This window comes from Leptonotus elevatus, chromosome 9, assembly GCF_054856555.1.
Source record: "Leptonotus elevatus isolate MCC_2025b chromosome 9, RoL_Lele_1.0, whole genome shotgun sequence".
In the NCBI taxonomy this organism is placed as follows: domain Eukaryota; kingdom Metazoa; phylum Chordata; class Actinopteri; order Syngnathiformes; family Syngnathidae; genus Leptonotus; species Leptonotus elevatus.
The window spans coordinates 14736658-14758199 of record NC_141247.1 but is presented as its reverse complement, the minus strand read 5'-3'; the positions used below and the strand labels follow the sequence as shown (position 1 = coordinate 14758199).

Below are 21542 nucleotides of genomic sequence, written 5' to 3'. Positions count from 1 at the left end.
GGGGGGATAAAGCCGGTCAAGGTTGATAAGGTTGCACCACTGACAGCTTTGCAGACACGTGGAGCTCACGTCCTCGCAGAGGTATCAAACCCGGCCACTGATTGTGCGACTCAGCCGCTGATTGATTTGAACCAGCAAAGGTAAGACACGACACGATAGCCTCCATTCATTACATTCACTTCATGCAGAGGCAGTTTCTCTCATTCCCCGTAAGGATGCAAATTGGAAAAAGATCTGGTGCTGCATTTGGAATTCCACTCAAGTGCATGTGAAGTTCTCATGTCAAACTGTAAAGAATTGGCTTTTTTTCCCCGAATATCACATATTATGGTATGCTGTTTCATATTGTGCATTTATACCTTGATACAATGAGTGAGCTCACTGTCACAAATAAAGTAAAAGTACTTCCTCTGCCATTCAACATGTTGAAGTTGAGATGTTGGAGTACATTGCAAAAATTCAAATTCAAAATTCTTTGACTTTTTCATTTTAATGCATTTATAAACAGACACACACCAACGGATCATTTTAAAAGAAAGACCTGAATCTTCTATTCTTCTCATTTCTACTGTCTGATCGTAAAGTATCCTCTGCTGTTTCAAGTACCGATATCTTAAAATTAGGCCTGGTCTTGGCCCGATACTGTGGTATCGGTACGCGCCTTATTAGGAATGAATCGATAATAGCAATATCGTGATATTGCGATATTAAAACTGCCACAATGTTATCATCGTCATGTCACAATTTGTTAATAAAAGTCAAGTTGATTTCCATTTTTGCAGTTTCAGCACCCTCTGGTAGAGTTTTTATGTCCACTGTATGTATTACAGTGTTCCCTCGCTACTTCACGGTTGAGTTATTGTGGATTCACTGTATCGCGGATTTTCATTTGTGACTAATTCGTGACCTCTAACCTGGTTTCTGCTTGCGGTAAGCCATTTTAAGATTTAAAAAGAAAAACTTCAGCAGCTTGGTATTTATTCTACATTTTGTGTTAAGTGCAACAGTTTAGAAGGGTGGGGATTTCAGAATTGCTTAATAGAGGTGTAAATCACAAAAAAAAAACACTACTTAACGAAAATTCACTTATTTGGGTGCTTGGAACGTATCAAAAAGTGAGGAACACAGTATATGTATACATATCTGAATACTGTACTGTTGTATGTGCTACAATATTATATATACTCACTTTTTGTCTCTTACCACTTAAATATTGTAAAATGAAAATACCATCCTGAGGCTCCAAAGAACAATCATCACAGCCCACTCTTCTACTCATAACATATTCTTTAATAAAAAATAAAATTATAGATATATTTGAAAAAATGCCGGATAATTGAAACATTTTATTGTAATTAGATTTTTTCCCCCATCATTTTATTTGTTGATGCTGCTGATTGGCTAGGAGAAGTCACATGGTACCGATGCCAAATAATGAGATGTGTATGGTCCGTTTTAACTCCAACATATGTTACCAAATATGGTTTTATGCAAATTTCTCACACAAAATTTGAAGACAGACCAAAACTGTCATTTCAAATTTAGTAGCATCACCTCAAATGTGAATATAATTCTTTCAGGTTCCTTCTGCTTGAAATATGCTCGCAATGGAGGCTTTGAAGAGCTGCAGTCTTTTCACTTTCCTCTCTGAACTCTTGCCGACTCTGTCATTGTTTCCCTGAGACACAGTCCAGTTCTGTTCCAGACTTGAGCGCATTTATCTCTCTCCATACGTCAGTGCTGGCCAACTTTGAGCACATCTGAGGAGGAGCGCGGCCAATGACCTTCCTGACATCTTCTTGTTAAAAAACAACATCTGAGCTGACTTTGCGCGTGTGCAAATGTGCGCTTGTGCGTGCCTGTGTATAAGAGTTGAGGTCGATGTGTACATTATCTCTGCGTGACTCTTGCCGTGATTACACAGTGAGGAGTGCCTGTGTGGCGGCACGTTTGGCTCCATGCCACATCCCCTGCTTTTATTATGTCTTCTGTCTGGGGAGAAAAAATCGCTTCGTGAGTCTGAGCGTGTATGCATTGATCGGCTTTCACTGTGTGAAAGTGTGAAATCAAAATAAGCGTACCCCTAAATACATTCAAGACTGTGTGGTGTATATATTTTTAGTCATCAGTCTGTCATGTCTGTGTGTTGACTGACGGAGTTTACTGTGCGGAAATTCATGAAATGTCTCTTAAGTCTGTTATAGTGTGAGAAGTTGACAGGGAAGGTCAGAAGACACCTCCAGTCTCATTGTTTGGAATGGTGTCATTTGCTGGTTGTTATTGCCACACAGGTCACATGACACATGCTGTAATTGCCTGAATAGACTTGCCTTTTGCTCTTCAAAAGGGCACATTGCTCAGAAAATGTCGTGCGTGAGGATGTGCGGGAGCGGATTTCTTTCAAAGACGTGTTAGTGATTGATGAGCAAAAACAGCCCGACAGGACTGACCTCCTTTTCCATCGTCAGCACAGCACAGACGGACGGGACAGTGGCTATTAAGGAAAACCTCTGACTCCGGGTGGTGAACTTTCATGAACCCGCATTGCTCAAATCCAGGTCAGAACTTGTTTGTTGTACTCCTCACTGTCTTAAGCTTAAGTCAGCAATGGACTCGTTTTGCAGTGCTGTCCACTCAGTAATGTTATCTTTACTTCTGCTACTCTTATTTGATAAAGCGGCAGGATGAATAATGTTGTGACTAAAGATGAGGGCTTGCAGAAGTTTCTCAGGTCTTGAGGAATAGCCTATTACTAATTCCTCTGATAGAAACATTGCAAAGTGTGTGGCGAAATCAAGTTCACGCCAACTCTGGCAGCTGAGCAATCTGACTATAGCAATTGAAAGACTAAACGTGCGAGTACAGAGATCAGAAAGTGGAAGAGGCTAGAAAACACAAGACGAGTAGCAGTTCGCTGCTTATCCACTTTATATTGCCCCGTATTTCTTATTTCTTATGGAAGGTCAACCAGCTGACATAAATCCGTTACGTTCGTATATACTACAAATATGATGTAATTAATGGGGTTCCTCTGATATGATTTTTGAGGCCGATGTCAATTCTGATATTTTGCAGAATAAAATTCTGATAGCATATTAATTGGGTAATTAAAAATTATACAGTAATTTAAAAAAAATAGGGGGGGGGGGTGGCCCTTAACGCTTATAACAATAAAGAAATAAACTACAGGCAGAATATTTGACTGTTTTACAATTATACGGTCCTTTAGGGCGGTATTTTTAGAGACAGCGTACGTACACTCGGGCATAAAAACGGTTGCAAAAATAAAAATGCTTGATTTTAGGGCAGGTGCACGCCCGGCGCACCTGACAATTTGATGGCTGAAAGTAGACTAAGCTTTAGACCAGGTGAAAGCAGATCTATCATGGGTGGACGGCATCTCCAAGTGCCCACTTCACAGTTGCCAACTTTACATCATTCACAAGTGGAGGTCTTCTTGCAGTTCCTCATAAACGCACTTTGCGCATGTCAGTCTCCGACATTGGACTCCACTGAGGTTATTTTATGCTTCCACTTTAGAGATTGTGCCTATCCTGCGCTGATTTGAAAGGAAAGTAGATGAGCCACTTCTATTGGTCAGGAAGCATGTCGGCTGTGTTCACTCCCTCAACGGCGCAAATATTTGAAAAAGCCAAGAGAACTAAAACTCCACTCTTGCGCACAGTTGGATCGCACTTTGCGCTTGATTTCACTAGGCATGAAAATAGGGCCCTTGTTTTTTTTGTTTTTTTTTACAACAGACAGAAAAATTGCCCAAAATTAGCCGATTTATTATATTTTACTTTGAGGGTGAGGGGGATGTTTGAGAGAAAAAAACTCAACAGATTTTTTAAAGATCAGCTGTCTAATTAATCGGTCAGGTATCTACTATCTGATAATCAGCAGTGTTCGAAAACAGATTTATTTTTTTGCCCAATATAAGTCCTCGATGTGAAAATGACTATACAGTATTGTGATTAGGGAATAGTAAATAATTCCGAAAACACCGTGAAATCCTGTATCGAGTCGTCTTTCTTTTACAGAGAGCTCACCAGAGGGTGGGCTGTTCTTGTAACTCTGTGGGCTAAGCGAGTGGCATGGCATCCTAGAATCAAAAAGAGGAAACAAAAAGAAGAAGTTCTCACTAATACAGTTTCGTAAATAAGTGTGCTTGCTTCCAGCTCTTCATGTGTCACTCCAAGTTGAAGTTTACTGTAAAACTCACAAAGCAAAAGAGAATTCAACATTAAGAAACAAAAGTCCGCTAGCTTACTGCTAACGTACAATAGGGGAAACTGGGCTAATGAAAATGAGCATCGATACACATGGTTAAGATAATTATCAACTTTTAAATCAGGCTAATGCAAATTAGCATAGATACACGGTTAAAGTAATTACAAACGTTCAAACAAGGCTAATGAGAATTAGCATAGATACATGGTTGCCGTAATGATAAACTTTGAAACAACCACTGCTTTCACTCACACAGAGCAGCAACACATACGCGGCATCTTAACCAATAGACTTAATTGGGATTTGAAATTCACTTGCCTGTGTAAAAACCCATTAAAAGAAAAACAATGATTGCTTAAAAATCTGCAATATAGTATTGGAACGAGGCTTTCGTAATAATACAACCACATTCATCTTCATTTAATTTCGTTATTAATATGTAGATCTTTCCGTTAGCAGCGGTCATGATGTAACTTACAAGAGACAACAAGCAGAAGTGGTCGGACATCAACGTAAAAAACTGTTTTAAGTTGCCAAAATCATGATTTCCACAAAAGTGGCCTTCTGAAGTTAGCATCTCTGTTGATCCTCCTGCTGCAGCCGGTGAGATGATCACATGACTGTTCTTTTGCATCTCCATCCTGCAAGTATTTTTTTTACAGCAGGCTCTTAAAACCGTTACGTTATGCATACACGCTTAGTGGATTCCGGGAATTGATAAAACACTCGTGACGTGCTTGCCTGCACTCAAGAAAAGAATTGTCAAGACTTGGAGTTTTGCAGCTCCGAGGGCCGAGTAACACAATCTGACCTCTTGAAATAGACCTCGGGGACAATATGCACACACGCGTGCTTGTTTGTGTGCACGTCGACTTGACCAAATTTAACTGAGGGCATTCTGCAGCTGCTCCCAGGTTTAGTTCTAGTACAGAAGCACGCAGAAACAGCGCAGCAGGTTGTCGAAGGCCGTCACTCTCCTGTTTCTTCAGCTCATTGCGCACACATAGTTGAAAACATCTGCGACAGCAAATACATACGATCAGATTACCTGAAGGAAGGATGGCGGGGTGGCAGTTGAGTTAAAGGGAGGGATAATGGAGGACGATGGGTGACTACGTGGGAAGAATGAGGAGAGAATGGGCAATGGCGGAATGGAGAAGGACGACGTAAGATGAATGAGTGACGATGGATGGATCGAACGGTGGCAGGATGAGCGAGGGGAGTAAATGAGATGAAACTGAGAAAGTGGCAAGAATGAAGGGAGAGAGATGGCGGATGGGGTAAAAATGGGAAAGAAGGGACGAATTACATGAGAAAGTAAAGTGATGAATGTTTGAGTGAAATAATATTTTTGATGAATGAAGCAAAAAAAAGAAGAAGATGGTGGTCAAAGTGGAGAAAAGAAGATGGATTAGTTGGATAGAAATTATCCCATGCTGCACCACGCTGATGTGAATCGCTATATATAAACAGAGGTGAGCACTTCTTCCCTCCATTGGACCCGTTATTGACGGATACCCACATTTTTACCGAGTGCTTTATGACGCGAAGCCTCGAAAAAATACACGGACTGAGAGGGTTTTCACTGACCTGGATTGGCGGACGAAAACCTCCTTCAGTCGGTGCTCAGTCCGTATATTTTTGTTGCCTTAAAATTCCAAGTTCAGGCAATTTTTTTTTTTTCAATAATAGTACTGGGAACACAATTTTGTTGAGATCTGACAGCTGTTTTTAACAAATTTCAAGTTTTTGATCTGTAGGATCCTGGTTTTCTTAAATATAAAATAAATGCCTTAATGCCCATGGTTACAAGGTTAAGAGAAAAGCCAGCACTAACCCTCTTAATTCCTACTTTGCTAGCTTTCTGTTTGCAGATACTGATAGTACGGACCTATTGGGAGCCCACACATCTCTCACCGCACTTCCTCAATTGTGACTGCACAAACGCGTTGATACTTAGCTTTAGTTAATCCCATTGGAATCAGCTCTTCTTACTACAGTCTTTCTACAGCTATCAGTTTTTTTTTTGCTTATCTGGAGGGTAAACTTTTGAGAAAAAACTTGACATGCTAAGAAGAAAAACTGACACAATTTTGGAATCTGCATGCCCATTTTAGTTTTAATCAGCATAAAAATCTAACTCAGCAGAATTTTTTGTAGGCTTAACGGGGATTTGTGACAAAAGGTGCTCAGGTCACAAATGTTCTGCTGTGGGAATTTATAGTGCAGGTGCAGAAAACTCAAGAAAACAGTGCTTGCCTTCTGCATGGTTTGCACATGAGAGGATAACCCAAATATTGAAAGATCAAAGACGCGCTCCGTTTCGCTGCTGCGCTTATTAAAGGAAGTCGGTACGAGTCAGACTTGGTGGCCAGCGCATGGTCAGTCGCTGAGGTCAGTAGAGCAGCACAGCAGACTGGATTTGCGTCTATCATTAGGGATGTTGTCCATGTTGTCTTATTTTGGTATGACTTAAGCGCCAGTGTACACACACAGACACACACACTCACAGGCAATAGAGGAATTTGAAAAAAGCCAAAGCAGTTCAATCGGTTCACAAAGCTTAGATAAGATAGATGAGGTGTTTTATGAGCTCATAGCGACATTTCTATGTCAAGCCTCCGATTGATTGTCCCGTATCGGTTTCCGAAATATTCACGATGACATCATCTATTTATGTGCATGACAATTTTATGAGGTGTGGTTCTACAATGGTCCCTTTTTTTTTTTTTCAAGCTATTTTTGTATGTGACTTTGGGCTTGTCCCATAAGGGGTCGCCACAGTGAGTCACTCGCATGGTTTGTTTGGCACAGTTTTTACCACGGATTCCCTTCATGACACAACCAAGCCATTTTTGTTTGGCTTGGAAACGGCAGTGGCTGGGAATCAAACCAGCGCCAACTGCAGAAAAGGCAGCAGGATGAACCAGAATTGCTTTAATTCAGCGACACTGGAAAGTTTTCAAGTATGATCGGCCATTTTAAGGCCTTGCCACAGCATTTCCAATTCGATTCAAGTCCAGATTTTGACAAGGCCACTCCAAACCTTTTTTTTTTTTAAGCTATTCAAAAGTTAACTTTCTCATGTGTATTGGATGGTTGTGCAGCACTGAACAGTCCCCTTCAGGATAACCTCAATCACAACAAGTCGTCCAGGTTATGAAGTAACAGAGCAGCCCCAGACCGTCGCACTACCACCAATGATGTTCTCCCAAAAATCTTGGGAATCAAGCAGATGTTTTTGTTTTGTGTTGAGCAGTGATTTTCGCCTTCAAACTCTGCCAGTCTCTTTCTTAAATTTGAGTCGTGAACACTGACCTTAACTGAGGAAAGGGGAGGCCAGCAGTTCTGTAGATGTTGTCCTGGGTTCTTTTGTGACCTGGATGAGTCATCACTGTGCTCTTGGGGAAATTTTTGTAGGGCAGTCACTCCTGGGAAGGTTCATCGCTGTTTTCTCCATTTGTGGATAATGACTCTACCCATAGTTAGCTGGAGTCCTAAACCTTTTAATGGCTTTGTAACCTTTTCCACACTGATGGATGTCAATTACATTATTTCTTATCTGTCCTTGAATTTCTTTGGATTGTGACTTATTTTATTTTATTTTTGAGATATTTTGGCTGACTGATTTTGTCAGACAGTTCCTAGTGTTTTATTGTTGCATCAAATTTTCTTTATTAAAGAGAAAACTAAAACAAAACAACACATTGAGTTAGACCTGGTCCAGCCCCATTTAAGTAGGACGAGGACGTCCACCTCACCCCATCCTTCCCTTATTGTTTGCTTGGCCAACATTTAAACGTTTAAAAGATTGTGGAATTCATTAACAGTTATGTTTAATTTAATTTACTGCAATAGGGAGTTTGATGTGAGCAGGAGACTAATAAAGTGAGGTGCGAATTCCACATGAAGCCACCTTCGCCCTCATTAAAGAGTTAATTGCCATCAAATAAAGTAGGACAATGACTGACTCACAAACAGGAGTTACAAAACAGGACATTAAAAACAAGCGCGCCTGGAAACCATGAATGTTGTCTTCACAGAATTTGCAATGAGTTATTTCAGATAATGGATGTATGGATAAACACATATGTAACTACATTACCCATCTCTTTCTTTCAGATGATGTCATCACAACAACTGAAGAAGCTGTGGCAGCTTCTGGTTGTACTTTTGAAGCTGTGCCTCACTTGTGCTGGTCCTCTGCAGCCACTCAACGGGACCGAATGCACAGTCAGAGGCCCTGCTTCTTACATCGTGGTGTTTACGGGTTACTGGAGCCCACAGGCCTTCCCGAAGCAGTATCCGCTGTTCAGGCCCCCTGCCCAGTGGTCCAAACTCATAGGTGAGAAGTTGAACAATAATACTGATATAAAATACTACTTCAATGATATTGGAATAACCTGGTAGTTTTGTGTAACTTTGTTGTCGTACTTTTACACCAACTTTTTTCGTACATGTATTTTGAACAATGTGTGAATCGGGTCACTTGTATCTCAATGTTACAATTTTGAGTTTATAAACATTAATTTTGCAATTGATTCTGTTCTTCTTGGGGGAAAAAAATCATTCAATGAGGATCTGAGGTTTGTGGTTCAAATCTTGGCTTCGGCCTTCCTGTGGTGAGTTTGAATGTTCTCCCCGTGCTTGAGTTTTCTCCGACTTCCTCCCCAAATTCCAGAAACATGCTTAGCTTAATCAAAGACTTTAACTGTCCATTGGTGTGAAGAGAGTGTGAATGCTTGGTGGTCGAAAATTTGCCTTTGGTTTGGCAGGCATCGAGCTGCCTTTCAGCCGGGATAGGCTCCACCTCAGCCGCGTGACAACAAGCACTATAGGATAAGAATGGACGGTTTGTTTTTACCACTGTGCCCGTCTACTGCATCTGGTGGGTCACTTCCCCACTTGCACCGAATGCAAAATCACCACTTTGCTTTATTGAGTTTGGTCCATTGTGGTCGATGACATTCCACCTTCATCCTTTTCCGATCCAAACCATTCAGATCACCCACTGACTGGTATTTTTGCTCTGTTATGAAGTGTCATTTTATGGCCTTGCTGTCAGCACGCACTTCTGCTCACAGACACGAGCAGTGGCGAGATGTTAATGAGCTAAGTGGTGAGTAGCAGACGGCCTAAACGCTACCAGACGGCTTTCTGTGTTTCTCTAACTGTCTCCTGACTGTCCAGCCATATCTATGATATTTTTCTATTACCCTCCATTCCCCACGCCCCCACATTTCCACTGGTTTACCACAGTGCTGGCGATAAAGAGTGCAGCGGAGGTTTGGGGCTGAAAGAAGGTGGGTGATGACTCTCAGGGCGGGGTCAGGTCAGACCTTACCTCAGAGCTCGGAGCAGAATGGGAAACAATTCGAGCTCATCTCTGTTCTTTTCCCCCCCAAACCAAACAGGGATGGATGGCAGATGTTTATGCATGTGTGTGTCCATGTGTGTTTGTGCCAGACCACGGTTGTGCGTCAGTGCTTGTGGCGGCTGCGGCTTCCTTCGGTTTCAGCCTACCTTGCCAGAAGATCATGGCCTACTTACTAGGGATGGCTCCATACCATTTTTTCATATCCGATGCTGATACCAGTACTGTAGCCTCAAGGACCGACAGTTACCGATCTTATACCCATCTGATTATTTTTGTCGATTTAAAAGTTTTTTTTTTTAAATAATATTAAGTGGATGTAATTTGATATCTAAAAACACTGCGGTCACTGTACATAAACTATTCTGGTCCCCTAAAGAAAGAACGTTATATGTATCATATTTTACGGACCATTTGGTGCAACAAATGATCAGGTGTAATATCAATGATTGAGTCTGTTTTGAAATATTTTTATACATAAGGGTTAGAAGGCGCATTATCTTTGTGACACATGTATGTTAAATTGTTTATTCTAATTGTACCATTTATATGTTAAATTTAGTGCTATTATGCTAGGTTCACACCAGACACAAAATATCGGGTAGCAGCGCACGTTTCCTTTTTTTTATTGTTGTACACGGGGTTGTTCAAATGGTCTTTCTTTTTTAAACACCTTTTATTTATTTTCTTATTTCCCAGTTCCTTTTACCATATTGTATTTTAGCTTTGTTTTTGCCTTTTATTATGTTTTCTTTTAGCTTTTTAACTGCTCTTATTTTGTTGTCTTTTAGTTTTTAGCTCCAGTGTTTCCTGGGTGCCTTTCCTCACATGGTTTCTCTGTGCCCCGCCATGTTTGTGTGTGTGTTTTATTGTATTATGGATGTTTTAACACCTCAAGTTGCATTTTAATGTATGTCAGGTGCTATATAAATATTGATTGATTGATTGATTGATTGATTGATTCGAGCAACAGACAAAAAAACATCGGTAGTCAATCTGGTGACTGGTGGTTGTTTTATTACTTTGGCTAACTTGGTTGACAGTTCAACAGCTGTAAACAAGACAATGCACTCACCATTATCCAATCTTTTTTGCTCATTTGCGGCAGCTATTGGAAGCTGGCTGTGTCGTTCACCTCGCGCTGATCCCACATTGTAACTTTGGAAATGTGTAGCCAGAAATGCTCAGCTTGCGTTGGTCTGACCGCAGCAGCAGGCTAACAGGACTACATTTCCCATGATTCTTAGACACATAAGCAAATATGTCTACTAGCATGTCACACAAAGTGAAATAGAATATAGTATATGATGTAGTAATTGGGTTTATGGATTGGATCAGACTGGTTCTAATCCAGTCATTTCGACTACCAGCTCTTCATGGAGAAAGTAATATTTGCTCCATGAAGAGGCCGAAACCAGAGCTTCAAATCCAGCTTTAGTGGCAACAGCGTGTCAACGCATTTAAGAGGGCATAACCCGTTGAGATGTTTGGAGAATGGTTTGAGGCAAGGACGCCGCTCTAGGAGAATGGAGTGTGTCAAAAAATGACGAGTACGGGATGCCTTAATATCTTGGTGGGGCTTTAAAAAAAAAACATGATGGGTGATTGAATTTCAAGGTCTTGATGCTTGTGGGAACCGAGTTAGGATGGAAATGCAATTATGGGCATAAGTAATGACAGAACGGGAAGAAACAGGATAGTGTGTAAAGTGTCCTGGTCACGTTGTGTGTGTGGCTCACTGCGCTGTGTGCATTAATACATGTGTCAAGAGTGTTTAAGTATGACTGCGTGTGCTTGTGTGTGTGAACCTTGCAAAGTGAGGTAAGGCAGAACCATCAGAGCATTTGTCAGCGTGTTTCTGGCTAACCCCGCTCTGGCCTTAAAACCACGGGTCCAGGCCAGTGGTTCTGTGGTTTTCAATAAGGAGCTTCATTTTAACCTAAATATGAGTCCCTTCATAGGTAATCGGGAGTAAATGTGTGAATGTGAAACTGATGGTTTAGTTGTCTTAAAGAATAGCACCCCAAATTTTTTTTTTTACGTTTGTTTGTCTGCAGGTCATTCCCCCTCTCTCACATTTACTATCAATTCTTCAGCTGAACTGTCGATTAAAGGCTAAAAAGCCAAAGAAAAAATACTTAAAGGCTTTTTAAGGGCTCTCAAACCCTGTGGCCCACAGAATGGTGTTTTGAGGCTCTCTACTTGACATCAAAGTTTAATGTTAGGGCCCACATTTTTGTCTCCCTTTTGTTTGTTTGTTTGTTGTTGTTTTAAACTTATGGGCTTCTATAACTCAGACTCATGACAGCTTTTGGTGAAATGTAGTTCTGAAGGGATATCCTGCCACACAGCCCCATATGTCTTTTTCAAAGCCTGCCGTGAAGAGAAAGGTTGCCGACGAGAACAGCCAACTGGACATGCTGAGGAGCATTTTGTTCACCTTCTGAAGACCATTAATGTTCTGAATTGTTATTGACTCATTTGCTCCCAAAAAGTATAAATATGTTCTATTTTAAATATTTTAAGTGTCCCAAAGACATATTTATACTTTATTAATGTTTTCTTATGTTGGAGCATACAGAAGGCTTTGATGCAGCCTCTCAACTGCAAATTTTTTTGAAAGAAATTGTAGTTATTACACAACCGGAAGCAGAGCGTAGAAAAGAGATCAACCAGGGCCATGTTGGAAAAAAAGCTCATTTACTCACAGTTCTAAATAGATTTGTGAATAATGATGAACCTTAGCCAGCTCCATGTTTTTATAGCATTAGAACACAATATTCTCTAGGCCTTCAAATTCCAGTAAAACAGCCGGGAGTGAAGGGGATTGCTTCAGTGACAATGGCTGGGAGTGAATGAGTTGATAAAGATTGATAAGACTTTTATTTTGAATACTTGATGTGCCCCAAACACACCCAGACTCTATCTCCAGTGGCCCTCACATACATAAGTTGAGTTTGAAACAACTCCTGTAAACTATAGCCCAAAACCTCTTGACAGCTAAAGCCCTTTGGTTTTATCTGTGCACGATAGAGAATATATGCAATCATTCAGTGCTATGCATTTAAACGTTTTTTGGCGAATTATCTGTTTAAATGCAGGAAGCTGGAGGCAGTCATTGAAATACCTACAGACTCCAGCACGGTGGAAATGATCTCAGCGTCTGGCAGAGGCTCTGTGGTCCTTCACTGACATTGGGAAACATTCCAAAGAGTAAGAATCTCACTGCTGTCTTCTCTGCTTTCTTGTGTGTCTTTCTCACTTCAGCGGTGAGCCATAATCGCCATTTTCGTCTCTGGGAGGAGGGCGCTAAGGCCAGCGAAGGGGTGCAGCACTTTGCTGAAGTTGGCGTGACGGTGGAGCTGATGAAGTCGGCCAAGGAGGCGAGGAGGAGACGCTCGGTCGGCACCATGTACCGGACGGCCGGCATTCCCAACGGAATCGGTCACAGCTCCACGGAGCTTCTCATGCTGCCCAGGAACTCACTGGTACTCATTCACAAAAGCACACACACATGCTCAGACAGCGTAAAAAAGCCACATTTCCTGCAAACGGTCCAGGTCAGCTCGGAACAGAATGGTTTGGAGCCGTAAACTTTGATCACCGCAGGGAGTGTAGAAGGAAATGCTGTGTCAGCTGTTTAAATGGTGTGACATCATAGCAGTGTGACACAATGCTGTAAACCTTGAGTAAAACTTGGCATCCAATGTGCAAGTTAAACACAATCCTAGCCGACTCACTTTTGAACAAGGGCCTCTTTTCATGTCTCGTCAGGTATTATCTTACATCTTCAAATCCTCTCCTTGTAATTCAAAATTGTTGTTTTTATTCATTTTTCTTTTCCTTCTATTGCTGTCACTGCATTGTAAAAAAAAGAAAAGGTGCCCTAATTTGTCCAGCCAAGAAAATTTTCAGTTATAGACTTCATGCATAAACATGACCAAATACAAATGTCGGAGTCAGGGTGCTGCACGACAGACCCGTCGTGCCCTTCTTAGTTGGAAGTTAAGTATCCGGGTCAAGGCCACCTCTCCGGCAACAACATCCTGGGTTTTGATCTCTAGCTGCCTTGCTACTGAAGATATCAATTTCCCAACCTGTCGGTCCTTGTAACCTGACAGACTGGGCCCCAAGAAGTGATGGCTCTCGGACATCCAATCAGTAAAATGCCTTGGGGCAACACCAAAAGGTGATAGTTTGGAACTGTTATCTTGCTACCTCTCATACATTTTGATAAAGAATAAAAAATATATATCCAGTCCTACAGTGAACTGCATTGCTGGGCCTCCCTGTGATGTCGTTCACCAAACACTTGACCACTGATTTCCGCCACCCAATCAGACTCGTGTTTAACCAGCGCAAAGGCCCTGGAGCCACAAACGCCCACGTGCATCCTGCGCAGTCTGGGCTCTGCGCGCCTGACGCCTGTCCCAATGAAGTCGGTCAGATTGTCAGATGCCTTCAAAGCAATATTTTTGCTGTACTCATCAGATTTCTTGCGAGTTACGTTACAGTATAAATACAGCAAATTTCTTGGAAATATTCAACCATCGCTGCTTAAGACTATATTTAGATATGAAGAGCGACTGACACCAATCTGATTTTTGGATGAGCTATAAGAAGGCACAGCCAAAAGTCTACAAAGATTGTGTAATACCTCAGGGAATAGAAATGACCCCACTGTGAATCCTCTGTGTGTACACAAGTCTCAACACTTCTGTAATGTCGCACCAGCGTGCCAAAGTTAGATCGTGTTACAGCATTCCTAAACAGCACAAGTACCTGGAATTGCCTGCTATGCAGTTTCGACCACTCAGTCTTTTGGTGCAACACTTTTAATTGATTGAAGTAACAATTTGTACTCATTTCACATTAAATATTCCCTTCAAAATACTAGAAATTTTTAATGTGTTTATTGTTGTCAGATCACGGAGTCAATCTTAAACATTTCTTGTCAATAATATGTTATATGTGACCGTACTAGTCTAAACATGACATTCTGATTAATATTACATTTGTGGAATATGAGTTATGCAGCAAAATCCAGCCGTTTTTATCCATCTCACGGGGCGGCCATTTTGCCACTTGCTGTCGACTAACGATGACATCACAGTTGCTCAGGGCTCAGGCAACGACCAATCACAGCTCGCCTGTTTTCTCAAGCTGAGCTGTGATTGGGTGTTACCTCACACCTGAGCAACTGTGATGTCATTTTCACTTGATAGCAAGTGGCAAAATGGCCGCCTCCTGATACTGACAAAAATTGCTGGATTTTGCTGCTTAACTCATTTTCCAATAACACAATATTAACCAGAATACCGTATTTTGACTAGTGGAGCCGCATAGAACATATTATTGTCAAGAAAAATGTTTTGGGTTGACTTCCTATATTATTATGGACTAAGTATGAGAACTAATTTAGTTTTTCTCCGCGTACTATGGCTTCCTCCCACATTCCAAAAACATGCATGTTAAGTGAATGGAAGACTGAAGACAATATAAGCATGAACGGTTATTGCAGTCCATAGTATACCCTGCTTCTATACTCCAAAGTCAGTCAAGATAGACTCCAGCTCACCCGTGACCTAATGTGTACAAAAAAAGAGCCAAAGATAAATAACTTAATGCACTGTGAGTGCCACCATTGTCGTGTGATGTCAGACTTTTGAGGAAAATGCGCTACTGGGCACGAGGTTGGAAATGTCCAACTTCCCAGCTTTCTAGAAGGGAACATTAAAATAACACTTTGCATACAGTATAGGAGAGCTCATAAAACAGCAATTATTTAAGTTGGCAGATAATGTGCATAGTACATGCCATATAGTAAAAGCATGTTTATAGCCCAGGCTATTTTTAATAAGTCCGGTGAGAAGTTCACTGCGGGATGAGGATTACACATTTGATTCCTGCAATTTTGGTTGTCATGACAGCTGGACTGAAAAATAAAATTAAAAGGTCAGCCCGGGATTCTTTTGTGGCTGGGAATACATTTGAGTGCGCCAGTCGACAAAAATGAATTATTTAACAATAAAAATATATTGAATCCACAGAGGTTAATATTGAAATAAAATGATATTTATAGTATAGCCTACATGGCTCGTGATTAATAGTTTTTAGTCATAGGTATGTGTCTGGTGACCTACATATCTTTATTAGTTATTCCCCTGCCTGAACTCGGGAGCGCTGGAAATCATAAACAATCCTGCAGGAGGGTTTCTTTGTTGTCATCTTGTCATCTGTCTACAATGTCTGAGGCTCCTTTCGAAATGGGCCTCATGCTTCGAGACCAGAGGACGATGTGGCGGAAAGGCAATGCCGGGTCAGACAGTTGTGTGGTTTGTAGAACATGACAGAATGATGAGCGTCTGTTGACAGCTTAATCTGTTATTCAGCTTTTGTGCGTGCTTTTTTTTCCTGGGCTATCATTCTCCGTCCATGCACAAAGCCGCACATATCTCAAACTCGATGAGCTTCTTGCTATTGTTTTATTTGTTATGAGGTAATTTTATATCTGGTGTAGCGCAGTGGTTCTTAACCCGGGTTTGATCGAACCCCAAGGTGAGTCAGTCTCAGCCCAACATGTGCTAACACCCAGGCCACTTCCGAGATGAGGTCATAAGCTCACAGGAAAACACTCATCGCACACAAGCTTTTTTTAATTATCGGGTTAAGACTTGACTTTAGGTTTCTCACCCTTGCCTTTTTGCAAGTCTCAATTCTGATTGAGAAAGAGATTGATTTCTTGAACTCAAATAAACTTCTGTCAGTATGATGCAAACAAACCTTCAAAGCGTTTTCATGATTATATTGTTTCAGCTGTCTCTGATGGTGAAGATGATCCCCAGCCCTGACTGGTTCGTTGGTGTGGACAGCCTAAACCTTTGCGAGGGGAGTCACTGGAAAGAGGACGTGACCATTGACTTGCAACCTTATGACGCCGGGACAGACAGCGGGTTCACGTTCTCCTCCCCCAACTTTCCCAGCAGCCCCCCAGAAAACATCTCAAAGGTAAATTGGCTTCTTGAATGTTGACTCATACAGAACGGAGACATTTTGACAGTGGAACTTCCAGTTTGTGGATTCCGTTGGAGCTTATTTGTTTAAATGGATGGCTGCTATTTGAGGATATATTGCATACAGTATAAATAAAGTACAGACAAAAGTACATATACACATTATTTCCAGTGTGTAACAAGATGATGTCAACGTCTCCCATCTTCTCGTATGAGAAATAGATCGGGAAGTAAGACTTCACCACATTTCCCCTAAAAGTGAAAGCTTGGCAGAACTCACATGACCTGAAGCCATAAGAGTAAAAAAAGAAAAGAAAAAAGACAGACCCCTGTTACATAACAAAAGGCGTTTAAAAGTTGGGCTATTGGACATTTGTTGGCTCTTGCTGTGAATTATGCGACTGTATGGTTTTTTTTCTATGTGTCTTTCAGATCACCTCTCAGATGCCAAACCACCCCGCCAACTCTTTCTACTATCCACGCCTAAAGAACCTTCCACCCATTGCCAGCATAAAGATTATACGGCAGAGCAGATCTCTTCACCGCCAAGTCCCTATGTCCAATCACATCTTCCCAAACTCCATCAGTCCACAGAGATTCTCAGGTGAGCCCCCTGGGGAGAATTAATTGTGAGAAAAGCAAACTTGATGTTGAGTCACTGGTTAATAAATGGTTTGGTAGCCTTACAAAGATGTAATAATGTTCACGTTTGCTTGGCCCTTCCAGACACGTAATAAATCAACAATGAGTTTATAGTGTGGTTAGTAATGTAGGAGAATATCTTAAGCATTTTTTTTTAATGTGAGAGACCACCCACAGGATGGGGAAGCAATTGGAAAATAAATGTGTAATAATGAGCATGTATCAAAACCAAATGTATGTCGTAGTACCAAGACTGACCTGCGAGGGGCAGGACAATGCCACAGGACATCCAGACTACCAGTAAATAGAAAGAAGAAGCACTGCTACAATTTTAGCACTGTACTGCACTCCAAAAAGTCGTAATATTTGTCTTAAAATCACTCTTATCACACCGCACACCACAGGATAATCCATCAGGATCATTTTTTAGTGACATACAAGAATTAGACCTTACTAAGTATGAGTAGAATTAAGGATGGCCCTCTTTGTGCTTCTTTATTTCAACAGAACATGGTTATATATTCACACGATAAAGGGATTTTGTAATAAATATTTGGCTGCCGAGCGTGGCCCTACTGCACAAAGAGCATTAGTCAACAGAATATCCGTGCCTGTCCGTGTCTTCTAAAACATCTTGTCGCGGTTGCGAACAAAAGGCTCTCTTGTGTGACTATTTCGCAGATTTTGTAAACTAGAGCAAAGGAAGACAGTTTGCATTTCTGACTAGTCCTCATTATGAGCGAGCTTCACTGGGGTTCATTGATTTGTAAACTGCTGACATTTCATTCATCCGTTGTGTGTGTGTGTGTGTGTATGCGCGTGCGTGTGTATATATATATATATATATATATATATATATATATATATATATATATATATATATATATATATATATATATATATATATATATATATATATATGTGTGTGTAAAGATGTGTATATGTGTGTATATATGTGTGTGTATATATATATATATATATATATGTATATATGTATGTGTGTGTATATGTGTATATGTGTATGTATGTGTGTGTGTATATATATATATATATATATATATATATATCCATTAAAGGTAGCATGTTGGCACTAAGCACGTTTCAGTGGTTCAACAAAAAAGTGTATTTAACAAAAAAAGAAAAAAAAAGAAAGAAGCAAATTACTTAAAAACAAACAAAAAATAGCTACTATGACTATGCTAATATGTTTTGTTTCCCCCTGATGACAACCACAAAAAAAACAACAACAACCCTGATTCGATAGAATGGCTCAATTAGCATTAAAGGCAGCAAGGTGGCCAGCAGTTGGCTTGTGAGGTTTGGTGCTGTCATCTCTGCTTTTTCTGTGTGATATTTACATCTTTTCCCCATGCTTGGATGTTACCCCCCCCCCCCCCCACCCCACCCCCCTAGCTTCTCGGCTCCCTCACATATTCCTAGTTAAGTTAACTGAAGAATCTACATTGAACTGTGTGTGAATGGTTGCTGGTTTATACCAACCACTCAATCACCATTGGAATTGTTGCTTGCCATAATGTTCAATGCTATTTATGATTGGGTTTGTATCAATGTATACTGAAATAAAACTTTCATGGATATGTAGAATGTTGTTTCACTATAATGGTAAGCCATTGAATTGTAGTTTCATCAACGTCTATCTATTTTTGCGGCTCACACAGTGACTCCACTCGACTGTGAAGTATCTCTCTGGTCATCCTGGGGCTTGTGTCTGGGCCCCTGTTCCAAAGGCGGCGTCCGCCATCGCACCCGCTACATCCTTCTACGGCCGGCCAACGCTGGCGTCCCTTGTCCCGAGCTGGAGGAACAAGCGGAGTGCGTACCACACAGTTGCATGAAGCTCCAGTAACCCACACAGAGCACGGTGTGCTGCCAGTATTCAACACTGGGACTCATGTTATTACTGCTGGACTGAGAAAACTTTCTGCGTTATTCCCTTGGTAATGCAAAGGAATTTCCTCCCTGTCAAGACTGCATTTATTGTGTTGCCTATTAGTTTTAGTGTTTAGTTCTCCCTTGATGGCAAGTGTTGATGGAGTGTTGGACCAATGGTAAAACAACAAACAACTTCTCATGTGAGGTGGGCAAATGTTCTCTGTAATCTCCATCAAGTCAATCAAGTGCATGCTCAAAATAGCACTGTTTGTTACACACACAGCAAATTCTTTCCACTAACTTTTAGGTGTGAAAGCATTACTTTACATACCAATTGACGAACATGAATAATGACTTAAAACCGTAAAGAAGCTGATTTGTTTTAAAATAAGATGCCATTTTTTTTAAAGAAAGGGAATATTTATACATTGTTCTATTTTGTTATGTTAATGTTTTGTATATACTGTATTTTAACTCATGTATTACTCATGAATAAACGTGAAGTGTTTTTCAAAATAAGACACGTGTGTGGCTTTTGTTTTGGGAAAACGGTTCTGATACAAAAGCAAAATTGGCAATACATAATGCATGATTGACACTATATGGATCCATAGAGCTTGTACCTGGGTAGCACGGTGGACTAGTGGTGGATAGTGGACTAATTTATTAACAGAAACACCAGCCACTAGCTAACAGTTTTGCTCTGGAAACAGTAAACATCTTCCTGTTTTTTGTTTGCTTGTTTTTTTACAATATGGCTGTCAAGCCTTTGTGGTATTTAGTATCAGGTTAATCTACTTCACTAAATTAGCAGCAAACTTCGACAGCTAGCAAGTATCAGAATCAAATTCTGCAATATTTGAGAGGTCAAATCAATATAAAAAGCTCTGAGTAGGCCACACCGTGACAAATGCCTGAAGAAACTAGCTATAAACTATTATTATTTACATTTTGTGATATATTTTTAATTGAAGAACCCTCCATAATGGGACATCGTCCAAAACCTTTCTGTACCTTATTTTACCCGACAGCAGAGTCGGACAGTCAGCAAATTTTCCTATGGGAAGTAAAATAGGATATGCTCTACGAGACTCAGGGTTGTTTTAGATGACCTCTGACCCCGCGCACAGAGAGGCTTCCACAGTTGTTAGAGGCATGCCTGAACCAGAGCTGTACTTACACTTAAATGAATGACTGTAACAAACTGCATAGTACAAATATCAAATCAAATACCACAGGCTATCATAAGGTGAGTTGCTGTACTTTATTTTAGTTGGTAACTTCTCTTTATACTTGTATGACTATAATAGATGTTTTCTGAGGAGATTACCAATAAATTATTTTTCTTTTAATGTACTTCTAGTGTGGAAGATTGTTTGGAAATGACAGCAATTTGTCAAAACAACAAAAATATTTACCCTCAAGGTGATTGTTGTGCTGTATTTACAGTAAACTTGACTCCCATCTCGCTGCTGCAGTTATGTTTTTGGTTGTTTAGCGCCACACAGTGGACACCTAAAATAGTGCAGTTATAATAACCTACCTTTACTGAATTTTCCAGATAGAAAGAAAAAACTTATACACCCTCAATATGTCACCAAAAAAGTAGATATACTGAAAGATTGAGGATCTCCAACTAAACTAAATAACTGACTTGTGAAATCTTGGTATTTTTAGTTTAAAGCTAGCTCTGCTTTCAGAATAACAGGCGTAAACAGGTTATTCTCCCATCTAGTGGAAGGACATTTAATTGTTCGGTCTGTCATAAGGAGCTCGCATAGATGGATTAACAAAGACAGATATAGTGCACAAAAAAAACAAAAGACAGATATTGTAAATAAATAATATTTTTCAGAAATTTAATAATTTTCCATGGCACCTGATAATTTCTCTTGACACATTGTGGTTGGGCATCACTAACATAATGTAAATTACAAATGTACATGATATAGTAGTTCCATTGTCAGGTAATATATTTAAAAAATAAATAAAATAAAAAAAGAATACAAATGTGCTTTCACTGAAATATATATATATTTTTAATGTTTTAATTGCAATGCAGCTGTAATTGTCAGCCAGTTAGCAAAACTTCTCTCTACCAGAAATATATCTGTCTGAGCACGTTGAATCTAGAACATAACCATTTAAAAATATCAGCGGCAGTAAAATTAAGAGAATACAGACTTTTGGGAATCAATTATTAATATAGTTTGATGGAAACAAATGTTAGATTTGCTAAGTGACTGACTGTCCACCGCTGGTTATTTGTTGGTTGCAATGGATTAGAAATGCATTGATTGCATTCCTGTTTTAAATACTTTACCGGGTGAACTGTTGTGTTTATAACGAAGATCAGAGAATGGCATGCGTTCATCGTTCCTTTAACT

General features: G+C 40.3%; 1 protein-coding gene across 3 annotated transcripts; it reads left to right on the top strand.

Annotated features, from left to right (window-relative positions):
- spon2a (spondin 2a, extracellular matrix protein) lies at window positions 1–19674 on the top strand. Of its 3 annotated transcripts, XM_086085061.1 has the most exons (7): window positions 1–140; window positions 2469–2558; window positions 8356–8578; window positions 12875–13095; window positions 16424–16615; window positions 17053–17224; window positions 18942–19674. In XM_086085061.1, the coding sequence occupies exons 3-7, from the start codon at window positions 8356–8358 to the stop codon at window positions 19127–19129; spliced, it is 996 nt and encodes a 331-aa protein (XP_085941187.1). In that variant the 5' UTR covers window positions 1–140; window positions 2469–2558; the 3' UTR covers window positions 19130–19674. The 3 variants fall into 3 exon arrangements, with proteins under 3 accessions (XP_085941187.1, XP_085941185.1, XP_085941186.1); XM_086085059.1 differs by lacking the exon at window positions 2469–2558; XM_086085060.1 differs by lacking the exon at window positions 1–140 and having other exon boundaries at window positions 2366–2558.
- The last annotated feature ends 1868 nt before the right edge of the window (window positions 19675–21542 follow it).